This window comes from Podarcis cretensis (genome assembly GCF_951804945.1).
Source record: "Podarcis cretensis genome assembly, chromosome: 3".
NCBI lineage: Eukaryota > Metazoa > Chordata > Lepidosauria > Squamata > Lacertidae > Podarcis > Podarcis cretensis.
The window spans coordinates 56,029,397-56,052,660 of record NC_137172.1 but is presented as its reverse complement, the minus strand read 5'-3'; the positions used below and the strand labels follow the sequence as shown (position 1 = coordinate 56,052,660).

General features: G+C 38.9%; 1 protein-coding gene across 13 annotated transcripts in view; it reads left to right on the top strand.

Moving 5' to 3' along the window:
- ARID1B (AT-rich interaction domain 1B) overlaps window positions 1-23,264 on the top strand; it is a 365,703-nt gene that overhangs the window by 273,408 nt on the left and 69,031 nt on the right. For 8 of the 13 annotated variants that reach the window (XM_079971472.1, XM_079971477.1, XM_079971471.1 and 5 more), the window contains 3 exons: window positions 9,173-9,352; window positions 20,792-21,119; window positions 22,831-22,959. In XM_079971472.1, coding sequence (XP_079827598.1) covers window positions 9,173-9,352; window positions 20,792-21,119; window positions 22,831-22,959 — 637 coding nt within the window. The remainder of the gene's footprint in view (window positions 1-9,172; window positions 9,353-20,791; window positions 21,120-22,830; window positions 22,960-23,264) is intronic. The other 5 variants (XM_079971468.1, XM_079971467.1, XM_079971476.1 and 2 more) reach the window with 1 other exon arrangement.

Sequence of the window (23,264 nt, the reverse complement as noted above, 5' to 3'; positions counted from 1 at the left end):
TTAAAATGTACATTTGTTTCATGCAGCAGATACAAAATTTGTAACCAGTGAGGCCATATTGATTTTGCAGAACATGTTTCCCCAAAGCTTCTGTAAGGTCTGAACAGTGCGCGGATAAACATGCGTGCATTCCCTTTTGTGCCCTGTCATTGATTAGAGACTTCTTTGAAATGGAAAACTTCACCTTTTAAAAAGGGTGTTACATTAGTTGATTCTTTTGCTTGCTTGAACTGCTTTTCCACTGAAGTTAGAGAGGGGAGGGGAGAGCACAAGGGCTCAAAGGGAAGGTGCTTGTCATTTACTGATAAAAACCCAAGCAGAAAATCGTTCCTGCCAAAGACACCTGATCCACAGGCATCTGTTACAGTAATTTAAACACTTGGCTTACTGATATAAACATTTCCAGCTAAAAACACCAAGTGACCCTCCACTTTCAGAGTGTTTTTGTTCCTTCTAGCACTTTGTGAAACATTTTTCTCCTTCAAAGAAATGAATGAATGCATGAACAAAAGACCACTAATATGTTTATTGCTCCTCGATATATTGTTAGTCAGACTTTCTGTGGAATTTGCTTGGCTATGTAAGATCTAAGTTTCACCGTTCTTAAATGAAAGCCACACAAACAAATTATTAAGTTTACACATAATATCATTCTGAAAGTGTGTGCATTTATTTTACCTTGTTATCAATGGTGGTTCAGCACCCAGTTGGGATTTTTCATCTTTTCGAGCCTAAGGGTGTATATATATATCTTCTGTAATAGAACAGAACTTTCAAACAAACAGATTTTTCCTTTTGTGCAGTTTGCATGTGTGTGGCACAAATGCATGTATATAATATAGTTCAGAATTTTGGGGGGAGACTTGGACATTCTGGTCCCTTCAAGTTTTTCTTTGCTGGCAGTAAGAGTGATAGATTGATGGCTTTTACAAAAGTTCAGGGAGCAAAGTATAGGTGGGATAGTCTTGCTTCTTATCTCCCTTTGTACGACATTGGAACAATTTCTAGAGCTTTATTTTGTATTCATCTGCTTGATGGTGTTGGTGTCTGAGCCACATCTTACCTTCTCATTGGGTGGTCAAGACAAACAGGGAATATGAGACATGCCTTACAAGAAAGAGGTAGACACTCAGGGTCATCTCTGACTTCAGTAGGTACCATGAGTTGCTGTTGCTTACTGGGAGGGGCAAGATGGTAGGGATGCACCAGCGGAGCCAATCAGACACTCCTGCCGTGTGCTTACATCACCCTCTTCCACCTAGTAAACAGTGACACCCGCCCCATGCTGGGAAGCTAGCCCCACCCAGCAAGTTACTGTATTGGCCTGAATATAAGCCTCACTTTCCCCCCAAATTCTAACCACGAAAAGTTAAAATTCGGCTTAAATTCGCGACCTTACAAAAATTGGCTTTTACGATATCGCTGCTGTAACAGACATACGATAAAATGGAATGGGTGTGGGTGCCCTGCGGAATTTTAAGGGAATGGTTTATATTCGGGTATTGTCCTTTCCCCCCCCCCCTTGAATTTTAAAGATGCGGCTTATATTTGGGTGCGGCTTATATTCAGGCCAATACAGTACTTCTGGTATATCCTTTATCATGCCTTGCTATACCTGGATATATTCAAGGAAGCACCTAAGTTACAACAAAGTTAATTAAAATACAGTGTACGATATATTTTCTCTATATGCTAAAACATTCTCATTTGGCATCCTCAGTGCTCTTTTTGGTTTGAAATAAGTACACCCTGGTTCATCATATTCAGATTAAAATAGTAGATAGGGAACTGCTAAAAACACAGACTCTAATGGAAGCATTAAATGGTCTCATGCTGTTACTCTGGCACACACTATCATGAAGGGGATGCTTAAAAAGCCTTTATTTATTAAGGCAAATGTATATGGGTCAGAATTAATTAAAAAAAACTTTTAATTGTTCTCCCATTATAATTTTCACAGCAGTGTATAGTTAAATATTCATGATAATGCTGATGATATGCTAAAGGTCTGGAATAGGTCTGGAGTTTCAAAATCAACACAGGTTATTTAACCCTTTTCATCTGATATACCATCAGAGACTCGCTCAGTAAAATCCCAGAGCTCTGGAATAATTAGAAGAAAGTAATGAGGATTTAATTAGTCCTTGAGATGTGCTGAAACAGGACCATTGAGAACTTTTTTTCTGTTTGGACATGGATTGCAAGTAGAATTGATGCTATTGCAGTTGCTGTGATGTGCTGGAAAATGTATTCTATTGCTAGAGGCAGTTTCATGGCACCATTCTGTGCCTGTCAGATCTGCATGGAAGGTACCCATCACGAGAGCTTCCGAAAACCCCTTGTCTTTGCCACCCTTTGCCAATATCCTGCTTTTCATCATTTCTCCTCTAGGGTCTTTTTTTCCTTCCCGTCATTTACATGTTGCATCTTGTGATAGCGTTTCATCTTGCTTTGTTTCTTGGTTTTTAAATGGAGGGGGAGAAGGGGGGGTACAAGTAGTGTGTTCTGGGGGGGAAAATGTATTGCAAAGAATCACAGCGGGTAACAAATTGCAGCCTTATAGAATCCAGGTGTTGAGCTGAGCGAAACCTTGATCTATTTGACACAGCTGCATGTAAGCATTATCTCAAAATCAAGTTCTTATTTAGTATTAGATCTTCACAGAAGTGATATTTATCAGTAGCTACAATGTAGTAAATTTAAATGGCTTTTTGGCAGTGGAGATTGTTATCCAGTAAGAAGCAGAAACAGATGGGATGTGATCAGGCATTTTGATGTTCTCTTTGTGCTTTCCTGCACACACATACTAAACAGCAAACTGAATTTATGTAACTACAAGCTCTTGCTTTCCTTATTCCTTTTAATGTTATTTACTTCCATCATCTATATCCTGTCACTTCATCATCCATTTATTTTCATTTAATGAAACACAAAACATATTTATCTCTTTAGAAGTCATACGTACCACTTAGGGAATTTCCCTTCATATTTCCTATTCAGATACAATTATGACTTAATACTGACATTTGATAAAGAGTATCTTTTCTCTGACATCTATTTGCCATCTTTAAAGAAGAGACAGAGAAAGAAAAATCCTAATCAAATTGCAACCAAAAAGCACTGTGAATAGTTTTTAAATCTTGAAAGGATGTTCTTCCTCCATTTTTATTGCATTTTAGGATTTAGTATCTGACCCACAGAAAAAGAGAATAACACTGTTCTTGTTATTATTTATAATTTTTCTTATACATTTAATTTGTATATCTTATACATTTATTTTCTGCCACCCAAAGCAGCAAATAGAAGAAATACAATAATATAGCATTCATTAAAAAAACAAACAAATTAAACCTAATAAAATACTGGATCATTTGTTTAAAAGACAAAAGTGGGATGGCTCACAACAGACAAATAAAGTATGGTCAGAGATTAAAGTTTTTCCACATCTGACACACACAGAAAGAGAGAGGAAGAGAAAACAAATATAAAGCCTCTTTCTGGTAGTGTTAGCATGTTCATCCACAAGGTACCAAAGCCAATTTTATACTTTCGGTGTGTACTTCATGATTACTCAACACTTGAATGGTGTCAGTGCATTCCTAGAGCAGTATGGAAGCCACTTCCCGCTTGTCCAATCCCATTCTGCTCCAGGAAAGTCCATAGAGAAGAACTGTGAGTGTCTGCTGAGTGATTTGAACCTTCCCACAGCAGTGTTGTCCCTCTCCTGGCATTTAATTGGAACCATTTTCCTTTCTACATTTATTACCAGAACAGTGTAGCACTAGACTACTGGGAAGAAGGTTCTATGTTGTTCCAGTAGCAAATAAACCTATAGTGAAAGCATGCATTACTGTTAAGAAGTCCTAGCTCACCAAAAGGAATGCCTGTTTTTTAACATGCAGGGATAATTTACAGCAGCTTTCTAGAGGTAAATGACATGCAGCATTGATGCAACAACAAAGGAGGCCCTGCTCTGTTTCCCAGCTGTTCATCCCTTGTACAGAATGATGCAGCTCAATTCAAGGAAATATTTGTGTCCTTCCTGAGTCTGGGTTACACTGATTTGAAGCAAGTTGGAGATTGGGGGTTTTGTATAACTGCGCTCCTTTTTGTAGGTGCTGAATTTGCAATACCAAAAGATACGTGGAAGGTCACCTTTATTAAAGTAATCCCATAAAGCAGTTGTATCTTTATGTTTGAACTGGTTTAAACCTATTTCAGCTCCTAGCCTGTGAAAAGTTGGGAGTGATGTGGTACTTCCTTTCCTACTGGGAATAGTATCTGGTTTGAGGATTGCCCAAATGATGTTTGGTCCAGTTGCAGAGTACATATCAAGGGCTGGGAGTTTCTTCCTTTGTTCTGCAACCTTTAAAAGTGGTGTAAGAGTGCCAAACCAGCTCTATTCTTGGAGAATCTGAGTGCCAATTTCAGCACCTGATGGATGTCAGTTTCGGATTGAATGTTGAATATCAGGCATATTATCCTCCCCAGCCAACTTCATATTTAGACTGAGTTGATTAGTTTTGGCATATGCTAAATATACAGCAGCTATGCCTTATTTCAAGAAGACATGAAATCGGCAGTGTCTACCTACAGAGAGAAGGAGCCACCCTCATAAACTGCTCTGTGGCAGAAGACAACTAAATAATCATGTCAGCAGAATCAAAACCTAAAATCAAGTCTCTAGACAAATATTATCGTCTAGCAGCTGGTTACTGGGGTTTTTTCCCCTTTGATAAACGCGGTTATATTCTTGAAGATGAATTTTTATTTACTTTAGCTAAATTGGGTTTTTTGTTGTTGTTGCTGAGACTGGGGAAAGGATTAGATTATATTTCTGCCTGTATACAATTGCTAACAATAAGACACCTCAGTAGAAACATTTTTACACATTTTTTTTAGTGTCTGAAATCTCAGCCCCCAGGCTAGTACAGAAATAGGTCAGAACCATTCATTGGTAAAGGGCTTAACAAAGTGACAGTGAATGTTCCTATCACCAGGCTTCCAATAAAGTTTACTGAATCTGGTCGTTGTCCCTGGGACAGGTTTCCCTCATGAGCTGTGAAATTCATGGTTTCTCTATTTTAACTTAAATAGGTAATACCTTGGATGATCTTTGTTAGGAAAGCATTCTTAAAACTATTTAACTGTTTATTGAAGATCTACAGCAATGGATTTCATTTGTAGGTCAACATATAGAATATAAGCTTAAAACAAGCTCTTTTTAAAAAGAATACCAACGGATTGCAAGCTGTAATACATTTTTTTAGTGGGGGTTGGAAAACCACTGAAGTATGTGGGTGCCTCAAGGGGCCAAGCAAGGGCCTTTCTGCTCAGTTCTTTTCTGACTACCACCTGAGCAGCATAAATGTCTAAATTTGAGCTCCTCTTTGAATTTGAGGCCCCCAGTCAAATGAGGACCCCATTGACCCTGCTCCTGTCTGAACCCCTAGACAGCCACTGCCTGTTAATATATTGAATTAGATGAGTCAATGATATGAATCAGCTTCCTGAGTTCCCCAAAAGTAAGTTTTCTATTCTGTCTCTTCTGTCCAGTTTTGATGCTGGAAAACATTTATTGGGAAGGTGGTCTCCAGTCCTGTTACGCATCGTCACAGGACACCCTTATTATCCAAGAAGACAGAGGATAGTATACCTTTGGTTCTGTCAGAGTTGTAGAGCTTTCTTTGAGCATTTCAGCGTGCACATACATATTCCGCAAAATGGGACTGCTCAGTAGATAGCTGGATAATAGTAGTGAAAGGGAAACAGCTCAATATTCAAAAGGATGTTCCTGTTAGATCACTTTACATGGCATGGCAATCCATTGCACATGAGATAGCAGGCTAATGGCTTCAGGTCTGTCATTTCTTTGCTGCTTTCATTGTATTGACAAATGTCACTCATGTCTTTGTGTCTGTGCCCTTTGTGCATCACGTTACAATGTCTATCAGACAGCATTGGGCAAGATTTGCATAAGGAAAGGTTTCCAGGCTACCATCTGGGTGATCTGTCTAATCCTTCCCCCGATTCCAATTTATCAATGATAGATGATATTAATTTCAAGACTAGACAGGAAGAGGGTAAAGAAGGGGGAGGGGATATATTTAAACATCATTGCCTGCCTTACATAGTTGAGATTTTTGTCATATCAGAGAAAGAATTGGGAGAGCGATTCAGCCACTTAGCTTAATAGCACAGCTGGTGGAACAGTAGGGAGTCTGGGTTAAAGCTTTAGCTAGGTCATTATTTTCTGCCTTCACCAAAGCAATTCAGTTTGTGAAAAGAAATTGGCAAACAAACACTAAACATAGTATACAGAATTTAAGCATGTAGGATCTTATAAGAAATGAAGCATACTTCTCAAGTCCCTAGAAACTTGGCACCTTGGAGAGGAAGTGAATTGGTATGACCAGCCTTTACAGTGGGAGACAAATTTGCTAAGGTGACAGGTTGTGTGACTATTATTTCACCCAAGCAACAGAGAAACATCTTTTGTTGAACTGGTGTGAAGAAACATGTCAATCATTCTGCACACAACAGCAGATGCAAACATGAAAATAAGCCGTTGCAATGCCAAGTAGAAAGGGTATTGTGTGTTATTGCAGTCCAGTGAACCTTCACTGCTTTCATACCGCCCAGTAGTGGCCACTGAAGTGCTTGAGTTTATATTAGCTAATGGAACTGCTCACCAAAAACACTCTTCGTTTCTGTAGCTGCTGTAGCATCAAAATAAAACAACAGCAAGCAGTGGGATTGTTTATAAAAATTAATGTGACAAGTCAGGTTTGCATTAGCTGGTTTTCTTCCCATAGACATTTATAGAGCCCCCCCTATAAATGTAGTATTTGACATTTTGTGAAGTGGAAGATGATGTGTTATTAGGGGTAGTTAAGAGAGCGCCCTACCTTCACTTTCCACTGGTTCTTTGATTCGGTTCCAATTGATTTTGTAATGCTTCTTCCCATCTGCTGAGATGAGTGCATTGGTAATGCAAATGTTTAAAGATGGTGTTTTGTTAACAGTCCATTCTATCTACTATAAATATCATTCCCTGCAACCCTTGTTAAGATAAACTCCTGAAAATTTGAACCTCTCTTACTTACAACTGGCCTATCCATGTCCTCTTACATTTAAGTTTACTTTTTGTTCTTTGACAGCAAGTTAAACAATCAGCTTGGCTTTCAGCTTACATATCAGTCCAATAGATCCTTTGCATGAAAGTTCATTGCATTTGTCATTTCATTACTGTTGGAGTGAAAAGTGTCTTATTACCAATATCATCTCAGTCTTCACGTTGTTCTGATTTGAACAGATTACTCTTAATATAATTCATGTATCCACACACCAAATAACACTGCACTCACTAGAATATCTTTATCACCCTCGTGTTTGATTCTGCTCATCCTGGAAATACAGTCATAGTCTGTTGATACGATCAGTAAGAAAAAGCAAATTGTCACTGAATACTGTTTGCTAAACATTGTCAGATTTGTTAGAGGCTGTGACTGTACTTGACAGCCAGACCACTTATTTATGTCCAAGTACATTGTAGCATTGGGGAAATGTTTGTATACTGAGGCAGTAATTTCTTCTAACTTCTGTCCTTTTGCTTATTCCATTTCTTTCCTGATTTCATAGCCTGTCTGTTTTTTCTTCCCTTTACATTTCCTTCCAAATCTCTATCTCCCATTTGTAATATTCAGTCCCTAGAGAGTTTAATGCTAGGAAAGTGAAATTGCACCTCCCCTCTGGGAAAGTTGTACAAATTCAGCGTTTATTGGCACAATCCTTGGAGAAGAAAATATGAGTTCTGGTCTGAGCACATCCTTCATTTGAACAATTCTCCTTTTGGACTTACACTTCCAGTGACTCTTGTCACTTCTGTTTCTACAGAAGCTATACACCTTCACTTAATGTTTAAAGTACTAGTTTCCTGTTTGTTAAGACTTGTCTAAAGAACAGTTTTACTCATGGTAGGCTTGGTATTGCAGTTCTAAATAAGGTCAGAGGCAGCAGAGTGGTGGTGGGGAGGTACCAGGTAATCAGGTTTGAGCAACAGTTGTTCTGTTAAACTGTGCCACCTGTGCTAATCCTGCTAGTCCTCTTTCAGTTTCTTGGAGTAGCAAAGAGCAGACTAGTGCAGTCATCCTGAGGATTGCAAATTGCATCTGGGCTCCTGCCAGGCACTTATATAAACCCTTCCTCTAGAAGCACTCTCCTCAGCATCAAGGTGAACCCATTAAACATGAGCACCCAAACTACTATTTAAAAATTGATTGGATTCACTGAAGGTCACAAGATATTTGCCTTAGTTCTCCTCCACAAAACAAAATAATAAATTGCTGCATCTAAAATACCATACCTTTACTGTTAGTTAAGTACTCATGTGTGGTGCAGGCTGGTTGGTGTCTTAAATATGACCTTTGTGATCAGCTGCTACAACCCCAAACTCTTGGGATGACTCTCCAGAGAGCAGTAAAATGGCTAGGATAGGTAAAACAGGTATTGGTATTTGATTGAATATTCATAATCTGTGTCCATGTCCATTAGCAGCAATCGTCAAAGATATTTGAATGCTTCTTCCACCACTTTCACAAAGCTTACAAGAAGTACCCTTGTGCAATCTGTCTTAATGTCAGTCTGCCTAGAATACTTAGTCCATATAACATTGATTGTTGTGCCTTCAAGGTAATTGCCAATTCCTTGTTTTCTCAGCTTGTTTTATTTTAATATTAATCCATTATCTTACTATTGAATTTTGCACAGCTTTTACATGTGGAGTAAATTCCAAACCACATAATTAGTATTGTGTTCACAAATGATGCCTTTAAGTAATGTCATGCGTTATCTGTGATTTGGAATTCTGCCGTGGCTTTCGTGCATCAGCTCTCCATATATAATGATATGTGATACAAATAACCATTGCCTTAAAACAATCTTCCCTAAGCTGGTGTCCTTGAGATGTTTTGAGCTACAACTCCCCTCAACCCAAGCCAGCAAGGGATGGGAGTTTTAGTCCAAACATCTGGATGGAGGGCACTAGGTTGGTGAAGGCTATCTCAAACCAAAGTTTTAATGTTCGGGGGGCGGGGGTTGGTAAAGAAATTTTTTGAGTTTTCCATGTGGAAGTATTTAATTTGTTCCTGTGTTGTGTTTATTTCTCTTTTAGGTTTCCTGGCAGGCATTCAGAGAAACCCTCAATTGTCTCAGTACACGCCTCAGCAAACTGGACCATCTATGTCACCCCATCCTTCACCTGGAGGCCAAATACATTCTGGAATTGGTAGCTTTCCACAGAGCAATTCAAGTGGTACTTATGGAACTCAGATGAACCAGTATGGGCCACAAGGTAAAACATATAACACATAAAATAACCAGCTCTTAATCAGTCTTTAATAAATGCTATAGAACATTTCTAATCCTGCAGAAATTTATGTGTTTTTCTTTTTATATTTTTATAAAAAGACTACACACACACACTCCTTTTATCTTTATTATTCCTTTGTGGATGTCTTGAAAAAGAGTTATTATGAGAAATATTCTTAATTTTAAAAATACTAGCTGAACATAATTGAAATACAAGCGTCTACCCCCCATTTTTATTCTAAACAGATAACAAGAATTCATAAGTTCACAGCCTGCACAAAACAGCACCTAATATGTACCTCCGGTCACAAGTGTGCTTTCTGTTGCTTGTAAGAAGTTGGTTTAAGCCTGTTTCAAAATATCACATGGATTAATCTTCATCTCAGAGTCTTCCTTGGAAAGTGAACTCAGTTCTGAGTGCCTGCCTTACATGAAACTCTATTCCCCTGGAAATACCCCTCTCCCATGTGGACATTGGGGGCAGGGTGGAGGACAAACTCCCACGTTCTACCTCTACAACTTTTTGGAATTATTTTCTAGGAATTAAGATGAAGGGGTGGTTCCAGACAGAGCCAGCATTAACTTTCTTGAGCACCTTCCAAGATCCAGGAGACCCAGCATTGATTCCATTCCTGCCCCACCTACTTTGTACTTGACAACTGGCTGTTCGTGCTGCCCATTATTTTAAATACCCACAATGTCCTGGAGTGAAGCTGCAATGGCAGGCACCTAGTAACTGCTCAGCAAATATCACAGCAGTTCTGCTGCTGCTGCCCACCACAATCAGTGGATACAATCCTATGATCCTGCTGATTTAGGACAGGACCCACTAGAGGACACTTTTTCAGGGAACCCCGTCAGAAAAAAGAATATAATATCAATCAGTCTTTATTGTGGTCAAAGACCAGACAGCAAAGTTAACAACAACAACAACAACAACAACAACATAAGCCACAACAAATAATATCAGAATCAAACATCCATGTGAATATTTAATTCCAATACAGTTCTTCCTCCAGAAGGATTTTTATAAAACATTGTTGTACAATAAAATTTAACATTGGGCTAATATATAGAAGACGTCATGTAGTTTTCTCGTCAGTTTTTATAGACCTTTGCAGTCACCAACAACATTCACATGTCATCAGGTTTTCAGAATTATTTTATTTAAAATAAAGGCCATATCCTTTAGGGCAGGGTGAGTGGAAAAGTAGAAACTCATAATTTTTGTGATGAACTGTCCCACAGTTGTTAGGATCATAGAAGAACAGATTATGCAAATCTTCATCTGCACCTCCCAGCACTTTTCACTCCTGCTATTATTCTAGCCACGGGTCAGCACCATTCAGTTCAAAGAAATGTTGCCTTGATATATTTGATCCTAAAGTATGCTCATTCATTTGTGAGGGGAAGCTAGCTAGCTGACAGCTAGCTGGTGTTGTTATTTTTAGCCGACAAGAAGCCTGCTTGCATTCAAGAGCTTGTGGGTGAAACATGTTCGTTAGCTCAGATCTTAATATGTGAACATCAGTAATTGGCAATAGTACAGCTGAAACTTCCAAAATGTAGCAGATTTTTCTTGTAGAGTAATAGCCACTACTAATGCACTTAAGAGATATGCCTGGCTTATATCCAGGTGGCTATAAAACGATAGCAAACTGAAAGAGGAAGTGTCTATTGAAGGAGGTTGTCTCTTTTGACTAGCCCAGATGGTTCCGTTTACTCTTAGTTCATTGGCAATCACCCCTTAAAGGTATACTGCTTCTGTGATTATTCATGTACTTCTGCATCATACATAAGTTCATCCTTCTTATATGGGTTGTGGTGGTGCCAACTTATTTTGAGTAGCTACCAGTTTGTCCAAAGCATAGGAGCCAGTTCTTTGGAACCAAGGTCCCTTCAACCCTGCCCCCTATTAAAATATTTGAGGGGACTACCCCCCAAAAAAGGTTGATGGGCACTGCCATTCAAATGATGCATGTGTGCCACATCTTGTAAACGATTATGTGGGGTAGGGCTTACCTGCCCCACCCCCAATATTTTATTCAAGCTGGCACCCCTGGTCCAAAGTGAGCAGCTATCTGTAGTTAATGCTTGTAATGTAAGTGAGGCGAAGTAACTCAGTTCACAGAATATAGTAATGTTGGTGTGCATGTCTGTAGCTCAGTCCATGTTAAGTAGACCAGGAATTGATTTCTCAAAAGTCTTGACAGAATGCAAAAAGATCATACTTGTGGATCATAAACTTTGGGTTGCCTTGGGCAAGATAAAGTTACTAACAAATTTAATACATAATAAATATTTTTTTTAAAAAAGAAACTTCATTCATTGGTAAAGTTAATTTAGAGATGTGTGAAGTTAGTCAGTTTGAAAGTGTCAGTCACAACTGTCAAACAATTTGCAAGTTAAAGTTGCCTGTTGTGACATTTCCAGGATATGCTGCAGACTAAGGATTTTCAAGTTGTGGCCAGCTTTTTGAATAATGCAGACAATTTCAGCTGAGTGCTAGAAGACAGTAGCTGATATCCAATTGTTACAGCCAGCTTGTGCAACAGCCATTCTGCTGCCAGGAGGCCCTAGTTTACTGCAACAGCCAAATTCAATTGACGTCTTGTACTTGTGAAATATGTTGTGCAACCCCTAGCACAACTTCTGTAGTTTTTATTATTATACTTGGTGACAGTTAAGCCTATGTGCATAGTTAAGCCTATACAGGACAGGGGAAGAGGGGTGAGGAATGTCAGGAGTTCAGCCTACACTCGAGTAGGAGTGTAGGCTCTAACAAAGAAGTCCCATTGCACAAGCAGAGGTTGTTCTACTCACACTTAGTTAAATATGCTCCTCAGACTTTAAATTGAGGAGCATGGATGAAATCAAAAGGTACCAATGTGAAAGGAGCAATAACACTGGGCAACAATTTTTTACTTTTTGAATGTTGTCTAGATTTCTACAAATGATTTAGGGTATTTTTGCACTGCTGAATCAGGAAATGGCATCCGTTTCTCTCCATTAGGTCAGGTTTTTGTGCTATGTTGATTTGAAAAAAAATGGATCTTGTGACAAAATCAATTACATTTTTGTGGCATTATCAGCTGCTTTTTGTCAACACATATCATCCTAAATATGTTTTTAAGAGAAAAAAATGTTTTCCCAACAACATATATTGATTACCTGATCGAAACATCGATTACTGTAAACTCAATGGTGGCCATTGATAAAGGTAAGTACACGTAAATTGCATGTTGCTTCACCATTTTTCAAACTTCAGGGCTTGAACTTCCGTTTCTTGGAACTCCTGGAATGCTCAGCGGCAGGGAGGTCTCTCTTCAGAGTCCAACAGCAGTGAGCCATCATGACTGTGTCCCAGCGACACTGATACCTGGTCTCCATCTCTTTCATGTCCTGATGGAATCTCTCCCCCTGATTGTCACTCATTGAACCCAGGTTCTCAGGAAACCGGTCCATATGTGAAAATAGGTAGTACATCTTGATGCTCATGTTGCAGCCCAGGTTTCTGAAAGCAGTCAGCATGTTGTTGACAAGTTCTGCGTAGTTTCTGGCCTTATTGTTGCCAAGAAAGTTCTTCACTACCGGAACAAATGCCTTCCACGCTTCCAGTTCCACTTTGTTCATTGAGTTTCCGAACTCTGGATCTCTGATGAGCTGACAGATCTGAGGACCGTCAAAGATGCCAGCTTTCAACTTCTCCATGGTCAATCCTGGAAAAGCCTGGCACAAGTAAGTGAAGCAGTCACCATCCTTGTCCAGAGCCTTGGTGAACTGCTTGATTAAGCCGAGCTTGATGTGCAGCGGTGGGAAGAGTATTCTGTCTCTGTCCAGTCCACCAGAGGGTCGTTGATGACGTTCCTTTTTCTGCAAGGCACCAATTCCTCCCTCACAGGCCAGTCCTTCTTCGTGTAATGCTGAGCACGATCCCTACTATCCCACATGCACAGAAAACATGGGTACTTGGTGAAGCCAGACTGTTGTCCCAACAAAAAGTTCACCATCTTCAGGTCAACACAAATAAACCACTTATGCTGATCATAACCAATTTTCTCCAGCACATACTTCACCGCTTCATAGTTCTCCTTCAGTGTACTCGAGTGAGCCAGGGGTTTTGATCCCCCAACTGTATGCTTTGCCGCACCAATTTATGGAAGATTTCGAGGTTTTATGACTTCAAACTGATCCCTTTTCGACATAATCACCCAGAACTATCGAACCTGAATACTTCTTGTCATTAAAATAATCATTTCCAATCAAAACAATACTTCTTGTCATTAAAATAATCATTTCCAATCAAAACAATTATTCGACACCAACTTCTTCTAAAATGCTCCACACAAGCGTACATGTGAACAAAATATTAAAAAATGACATGTGGCCATAACTCAAAAACTTGACCTGATTGAGCAAAACCAATGTGATTTTTGGATTCAGCGCATCAGATTCGACCTAAATCAGCTGAAGAAACGCAGCCAACAAATTTGTTGTTGACCAGTGTAATGAATTCTGCATTACACTAGATTTTATATTTCACAGTAGGAAGCAGATTAAAGATGCAATCATAACGCTGCTTATCTGGGAGTGAGCCCCATTGAATTCAATGGGACATTGAAGTAAATATGGTTAGGATTGCAGCCTTAGCACCTATAAGTTGCCCCTAGAAACAAAGTCAACTCTCAATCAACACTGCTGAAGAAAGAAAAGCAATGGAGCTCCTTATGGGACAGCAGGAATTATATATGATTGAATATGTAAACAGTAAAGCAATTTACATCTCTATTTGCATATAATGTCCACTTGTTTAGAAAAGCATTTATATAAGAATCCATGTCAGCTCAATGGTCCATTTTCAACAGATTCCTCCAACATTCTTAATCTCATCCAGTGGCATGGCTACAATATATTTGTTTGGGCCAATTAAATGGGTAAGTGGTTTTTATGGGGTGGTGGTCCTGTAGACCATTCTGTGCTGCTTGGAAGAAAATCAGGATAAAAAATAAATAAGTGTTGAATTCTTTCTAGCAGACTTCACATGAAAGTTGTAATGTTTAAATTGGCCCTCAGAGGCATTGTTGAAGAACTATAGCCAGTCATATGAAACCTTTGTTTTTGCAGTGTTTCATATTGCAACTTTATTGGCTCACCCTCTGTGGGTTTGCACGCTTTTCAGGTTTGTCCAAAACGTTAGATATGAACGAACACAGATTCCAGTAAAAGTGCATGTTGCTTGCCAAAACTCACCTAGCTTCACTGTAAAACCTCCAAAGAGGTTGCCATAATTACTATATCCCTTATCTTCCTGGCATATACTGAGACCCACTGATCTTTTCCCAACAGCTTATTTGGAGGAGAGTTGTTTTTTTTAATGGTGTGGTTTTCTGAACATAATATACAGTACTTTATGGTTTATTATTCTCAACCAAAATGTCATTTTTGTCATAGAGCTGTTCTTCATCTTAAAGTTTTTTCTATCCAGGCAACATAGATCATGATTATTTACTGGAATATTTCATCTTAAAATATTGTTCCTTTAGTGTGAACAATAGGTATAAAAATAGACTTCATTGTAGATTAATTTTACTGGTACATAAAGCCTTTGGTGAATGACATTAAACTGATACTAATTCTAGGCTAGTTTCTATGTGGATTTTGATGCTCCTAAACTATTGGTCCAGTTCAGACATCATGGCCTCTGACTCACATGGCCTCTGACTTTGGTCTCCTGTTCCCTCCTACAGTTGCTTGTTTACAATAGCTATAGTTAATTTTACTTACAAGTCAGGGCTGAGAAGCTAAGATCAAGCACAGTGAGGCATGGTCTAGTAGCAGGGTCTTGAAGACAAACATCAGAGTGGTTCGAGGGTAGACAGGATTCCAAAAACAAGGTATTAGCAAGGGTTGGTGGTAGCAGGTCAGTCAGGATAGGAGAAATAAGCTGGCTTGCCCAAAACTAAGGACTAGTGTTCTTCAAGAAACTAAGAGTTTATGTATCTGGTCACCCAAATCGGCTGCAACTGATTAGCCTAGCCTTCCAAGTTCCCTGCTCCCATGTAGCCCCTTATTCCTGAGAAGTCCCATTCTTACAAACCTAGAGTGGGGGTTGAATGAACCTGGGAAGAAGCTAAGTTAATTCAAATAGTGCCTGAATATATCACTGATAGTTTGTGCAGTTTGCACTTCATCCTGTGACCAATCAAACTAGGGAACTACTTTAAAAAAAAAAAAAAAGCATGAAAATCAACATACAGTTTTTGTATGTTATGGTTTTTTGGACAAAAAATCCCTACATTGTTCCTGATCCCAGTAGTTGTACAGCTCCTTCTCTTCCATTATAATCACCTGGTGTGCCCCCCACCCATGAACATAATGTTTTAGTTGTGGCATAAATATTCCATCTTTTGACTTCTTGATCTGTATATAGACATGACAGAAAGGACCTCCATTCACTTTCGTCTCATATGGTTTTAAAGCAAGATGTAATACAACAGACCGTTGCCTCAAATACAGCTTTTGTAGTGAGTGCTTTGAGTTCTGCCGTACAAAGATTTTGTATCCATTTATTTTTCTGCTTCACGTAAAGCCTTTCCTTCATTGATGGAGGATGCGGGAAAGCCTGTGAGGATTCAACATTGTTTAGTGTGTATTGTAATATATTTACTGTAGAGAGGAAACATAACATTTGTGCTGTTTAAAGAAGCCTTCAGTTTCTGTGAGCTCCCTTATTACATGTTTTAGAATTTTGGGGAAATATTTTAAAGAGCTTTAAAACTCTTGTTGACTCCAATTGAAGAGATGATGCCAAAGACTGCTTTGACTGCTTTGTTTTCCATGAGCTAAGTTTAAAGTTAATAGGTTAAATCCAGTTGTGTCTCTCTACTGGCAGAAGTAGAGAGAAACGTCCTTGAGTAGAAAGGTAGAAGAGACTGTTTTTAGAAATTTCACCTTTCTTCTGCAGACCCCTCTGTGACACCTCTCACACTGTTCGAATCTAAGGGGTCCCCACCTTAGAGGGATGCAGAGAGCAGCAGATGTAAGGGGGAATCAGCAAAAATAATCTCTTCCCATTTTCTCCTCATGGAAACCTCCAGTAGATCAAAGAGCCTTCCACCAACCATTGGATGCAACCATATTTCATTAAGTGTTTCAACTTGCCAACCATTTTAGCAAATTCTTCAGCTGCTTGCAAGGATTTTTGGACACAAGTGTTGACAATAGTTCTGTTCTGTTGTGAAATTGCTTAATTGGGATAGTAATTTTAGTCCACTAGATGGATTATTTCATCTGCTTGTTTTAGAAGCTATTTGATTGCCTCTAATTCCACATTAGTTACTTCGCATAGTTGCTTTTGGTGCCTGCATGTAATGATGCCACTTGGAAACAACAATGGTTGAATCCTCTATAGGCAGATTCATCCATTTCTCTAGTTTTCTAAACTGAACTGTGAATTGGGTACATTGCTGAATGGCAGCAGTTTTGAGAATTAGCTTTCCAGCTGGTGGAAACCTTTTGGTTTGTAAAATATTATGCAATTATAAGGTCCCAAATTGTACGAACTGTGCAATAATTAGCTGCTAGCTTATGTTGTAAAGAAGAAGAAAAAAACCCAGATTTATAATTTACCATAATGACCTAGTCATATTGAAATTATTGAGATTCTTGTCTGAAAATGGTAGCTTTCTTCTTAGTAAAACATTAGCCATTCAAGCTGACTGAATGGAATTGATTTTAATGCCAAAGCAATGCTCTCAGATAACATGCCAAATACTGTGTCCCTTTTCCTGTTAAGTTCTGCAGTTCCCTGTTCCCCCACTTTCTTTATACTGCAAGTGTCTCTGCAAATGAATTTCTGGGTTTTAGTCAAGAATTGGAACTATAAAACATTGGTGTATCAGAGATGTAGCCGCCTGCCAAATCACACAGAGGTTTGTTGAGTCCATGCTTTGGTGATCATACAGTATCCTAAAAGTTAGGCTGAATAAGTGACAACCTTCATTTTATTCAGTGGCATGTTTGACATGTATCTAAAATGGTAGACACATGCACTGGAATTGATACATTTACAACTAGAGTTTTGTTTTTCTGTTCATTAAGCATAGCATGACATACACACATAAGCAATATAAAATGGCTGGATATGTGTGATTTATTTTATAGGAAGAAACACTTCATGAGCAAATGGTTAGTGTCTTCAGTTAGCCGTGTTAGAATTGATTCGGAACAAGCTTGTTACCAAAAATCTGTATAGAAGCACTCAGTAGAATTAAAATTCTGTTTTAAATAGTTTATTTAAAATATTTATTTGTTGAGTATCTAAAGAAGAACTACACACTGTACAGAACATGTAAATAAGAAGATAGGCTTTGTCAAAATAGGTTTATTGTTCAGTCTTAAATGTGTTTGTATTTCTTGCCAGATCATCTTTAGGACTGTGAGTTTTCCCAATGACACTGACACTGAGACAGTTTCAACTTAAACCAGAGTATAAGTGCTTCTCTGGATTTGGTGCATGTCACACAATCTGCTACAATCTAGGCATGAGCTTGAGGATCTTGAAATATTTCTGTTTTCAAGCTTAAACGCTGAATTCTATGTCTCCATTCCTCTATTTTAAATTTGGTTTAATAGGGCCACTGCTTTCTCCTCTATATAAGACTCTACAGCTCCTGCAATTAGTGATAATTCACTGAAATGGGCTGGAATCTGAAATCCATTGGCTGAAAGGAGAATGGGCTGCTTGTTAATGTTCCAAGGCTGCCACGCCAACCGGTACCCACTTGAAAAGTGTGGCTCTTGCACTTGGCTGCTTGACATGTCCAGCTGATGGAGGCTGGCTCAGCATCTGCTGCATTCATTGTATCTAATGGTGTATCCATCTGTTGGCTGTCAAAGACATTGCCAGCAAATTACTAATATATTAGAGAAACATGGAAATAAGTTTGTAATTCTCATTCCTGGCTTTCTGTCTCGTTTGTTGCTATTTATTTATTTATTGAGGTGTTGAGGGGGGGAAATGTAGGTTATTGTGTTCTTGTCAACCTAGCCTATTCTGACTCAACCACTTTGATAAAGAAGATTCCTCTGTGTTTGTGGGTGATGTCTATTCTACTGCTGCCCTGCACGTAGCCCCAATAAGGAAAATTCAGAACAAATGTTTGTTTTTTTAATACCAGAAGATTACAAGGTGTTAGAGATCTATACTCATGCTTCTCTGTTGCAAATTAATTTTACAGTATCATATGAGGGGCTTCAGACAGGTCAATGTGTCTCTGAGACAAACACACACACATGGATATACATACACACTTGCAAGTGTGTGAGTTGAAGTTCACCAACATCTGGATGGCCACAGGTTCCCCCTCCCAGCTTTAGATGAGACTTCAGTGTCATCCCATGGAGACACTCTTTCTTTCTTTAAGATAAATGATTTACATCGGAATGGTATTATTTGGACATTAAATAAGAATGGAAGCAGGAGAAGGAACAACAACATCATCTCCCCAAAATCAGAACATGGGAAGTCACCCAAAAATGTTTAATTTGGAATGGAATAATTTGGCTTCTTAAATTGTATTATGATTTGGTATTGTATCAATGTGGCTTATATTGAATTATTATTAATGAAAAATTAATTAAATTTTTTTTAAAGAGACATTCTTTCTTACCTGAAGCCATAAGACATTTGAGAGATCAAAAGAAAATGGGTTTTTTTTATCTTCTGTGACTCATCTTGTCTATGAATAGTAATATAGTACCTTTGTGTTTAACAGCTAGGATAGATCCTCCTCCTTGTATAAAGAAACTGGGAGACGCTTCTCATGCTGTTTCAAAGACTCAGTTACAATCTCAAGAAGTGCAGTCATATCTGATAAAGTTCCATTCTGAATTCCCCTAAGTCTTGACCAGAGATTCCTAATATAGCATATATGGGTCAGATTTTGCTGACAATTGGAATTATATACATTATATTATATATATTAGAAAGATTAATATGTAAAGCAGAAGTAGATAATGTTAGATTTCTGAGGGCTATTCAACCTGCAAGGTTTTTTCTCCTGACCACAAAGTCCTCACTGCTGCCATGTGATTACTAGGCAGGTGTGAATAAGTTTTTCCAGGACAAAAGACCCAGCAGGTGTTGATGTCATGTAAAGATTTTCCTGTTTCACATAGAATATGAATGGGAATGTCTGGTTTGTGTTCCGCAAACACAGCTGCATAATAAAAATAGATATGTGTAGAACAAACAGTGGATATACCAGTGAATTTATATCTGAGTGGAAGTGAAATGTAAGCAATAAAGGCTGTTGGTGAATTGTTTATCAATTATATTAGAAAGGTTGATTACCTATGGCTGTGCTGGGGTGGGGATTAAAAAGTTGTACAGTGGTACCTTGGGTTACATACGCTTCAGGTTACAGACTCCGCTAACCCAGAAATATTACCTCTGCTTAAGAACTTTGCTTCAAGATGAGAACAGAAATTGGGCTCCAGTGGCACGGCAGCAGCAGGAGGCCCCATTAGCTAAAGTGGTCTTCAGGTTAAGGTTAAGAAGTTTAAGGTTAAGTTTAAGGTTAAGAACGGACCTCTGGAACGAATTAAGTACTTAACCCAAGGTACCACTGTATTTAAAATAGCAGCTAAAACTGGAGGCTGGTATTTCATTTTAAGCACATAGTGGGAGCGCTTGTTGTCAGTTCTTAAAGCGAATGCTCAGTGTTATTTAATTTCCTTTAAAATCACAAGATAGAACTTGTAAGGCATGACTGAGTTAAAAGTGTATGGAAGAAGGAAAAAGAAATAGACATGATGTAACTGGGCTTGCATATGAACCTATTATGAAGATACTATGACAATACCAATCTAGATCTTTATTTGTTAATGTACAAAGGGCACGGGGAAGGAATTATATATGTTCTGTGTTTCTTATTCTAGAATGTGGAGAATGAGGGGAAAGGGATCTAATGTTTGCATTTCAGTGAAGTCTGCTTAATGGGAACACTTTTCCAAAGTGTAGGAGCAACAAGGAAGACATGCCACCACAGCCTGCAATGCACAGTACTCACCCTAGCTAGATTTTCTTAAGGTCCTTCCTTGTTTCACCCCCATGTTTCTACTTCCCCACTCTTTTCAACCCTGCTTCTGGTGTTGCAGGATGATTATGCAGCTGCAGTCCCCACCCCCACCTCCCAAAATATCCTGCCTTCTCTTGTCCACCACATATCCTCAGTGAAGCAAGTCCACCACTTTCAGAAATCCTTATCTGCAGAAAACCAGTATTGAATAATAGATAGGGAATCCTCCATTTGTGTCTTGCACTGTTTGGGTTACTTCATTGAACGAGATTTTCCAGCAAGCTGTTTCTCTGAATCCAAGGTTGTAACTTTATTTTCCTCTGTTATATTGTTTTGTCTAGGAAACTACTCCAGGCAGCCAACGTACTCTGGAGTGACCAACACGAGTTACAGTGGCCCAGGACCTGGTATGGGTATAAATGCCACCAGCCAGATGCATGGACAAGGGCCAGGCCAGCCTTGTGGTACCATACCCCTGGGACGAATGCCATCAGCTGGGATGCAGAGCAGACCGTTTCCTGGAAATATGAGCAGTATGACCCCCAATTCTCCAGGCATGTCTCAGCAGGGAGGCCCAGGGATGGGACCACCCATGCCGACTGTGAACCGTAAGGCACAGGAGGCGGCTGCAGCAGTGATGCAGGCTGCCGCAAACTCCGCCCAGAGCAGGTATGAGTCCAAAGGAAAGGATCTGAAACCATTTAAAATGTACTTGCTTATAAAGTAAAGGAGGTTTGTGCAAAGGACAGAATGGTATAATTGTTAAAAGAAACCCAAATGACAGTGGCAGGTGTTTACCATTTCAAGACATGTTTTATATCTATGAATATAAGTATTTAGAACAGGAAATCCCACAGTTTTAATATGATGTAAAAAGTAAAATCCCTGCAATTAACCCCTGCAATTCTGAAAGGGTAAATTTAATACAGGTGTAGCATGAATTGTTGAGGAAACGAGGGTGGAAAGAAGCACCATTGCTGGGATCATTGTTGTCTGGTGGGCATTTGAAGTCTCCAGAACATTTTCAAAATCCATTCGCCAATGGATATGAGCAGTTGTGGGCAGGGGCCACCCCTTTTAAAGCTAACCAGAATATCTAATTTATAACTGCTCTTCTGAGGTAGAGACTGAAATATGGATTATTAATCTCTAGTCTTGTGGTTTTTGCAGTACAGGAAGCATCTTCCTCAGGTCTTGAGGTAGCACCATAAATTTACACTCCATAGCTAATATGTGCAGCCTACTATCCCTGGGATGGTATCTCCAAAACCCTTAAGGGAGAATACCTGGTTACTGGATTGCAGTATGTGCCTGCAGTTCTAAAAACCTGTGGAAACGCAAATAGCATCTTCCCTTGTGCTGCCTATGGCAGCCATGGGGAACACATGCTCTCACGTTTCTTGAGACCATGTTGTGTTTCTCTGTTTCATAGTGTTGAAATAGACAGACTTTTCCTCAGCAGAAAAATGAATTTTATTATTGTTTTGCAAGATGGATCTATATGCATGTGTATATTAAGTGCATGCATATATAAAATACATATTTATGCACATTTCTACAGACATATACATTGCATTTGGTTATATAATATACCATTGATGACCTTACGCACTAATTACTCCAGATATTTTTATGTCTATTATGCATATAAAGGAAAAGGTATACACAACTTGTTTGTACTATGGAGGATTAGGGAGACCTAAAACATCTTTAAAAAACCCCAAAATACTACTATTTTAATAGGATAAAATCACATTACCTTTCTAAATTACTGACCTGGGCTCCTGTGAAATTCAGTAGATCAACAAGTTTTATGCATTTTTTTGGTTTGGTTTGAGCAATTGGTATTTTACAAACATAAAAGCAATATAATTAATTTTAAACATTAATAATTGCCAGTAAAATAGAGTGCATGGTTGCAATTCACATTATGAATTTGGATAAAGTATTTCATATTTGATTTAAACACACAACATAATACCCATAGATTGCTTTCCCACTTGAAGCCTAACTCTCAAATCTATTTTGTAGACTTACTTTTCAGTTGCTGTATCTCCATAATCAAAACACAACATTTCAAAACCTCTTCATCACATTGTACGCCCCAGGTAATCTAACACCTGTAGGAAGATTATGAAGTCATTAGACCTTAATTGCAAAAGGAACATTAGGAAGCAACTTGTGGGATGAATCCCTTTTTATCCAAGAGGTTTGGAAGCACAGCATTTTTCTCCTTGGTTCCTAATGGAAAGCTATATGGCTATTTGCCCAACAGTAAGAATCCTACATGCTTCAGTATGGAAGGATTGTAGCTGACGAGGTGGTTCATGCTTGTGATCCAATACAAATCCAAAGAAGCTGTTCTTTTGTTCTGCTTTAGGCCACCATACATTAGGTCGCCTGCTTATCCCAGCCAGTCTGGGGCTGGCGGACGCCCCATGTTTTCTTCACAGCACCCCAACTATGGCAGCACTCAGGCTCCCATGATGCATCAGCCTGACCAGTACGGGTAGGTAGCCATGTAAACTGGACTTGCTGTGGGATCTTGACAGGGTTTTTTCTCCTAAATGTTATATGCCATTTGGCTATTGAAGGCACCCCAGATCAAGTATAATGCTTGCATCTGAAAAGGAATTTGCTTTTTTGTTTTTACTAACTATGTCAGATATGATTTTTTAAAAGACAAACAAAAAACTGCATGTCACCCACACTGCATGGCTTGTGGCATGGCTCTGTTTCCTTCATGCCTGAGAGGGAAATGAAGATCTCCATTGGCTGCAAATAAATTAAATCTTGTGTTTTTCTGCACCATTA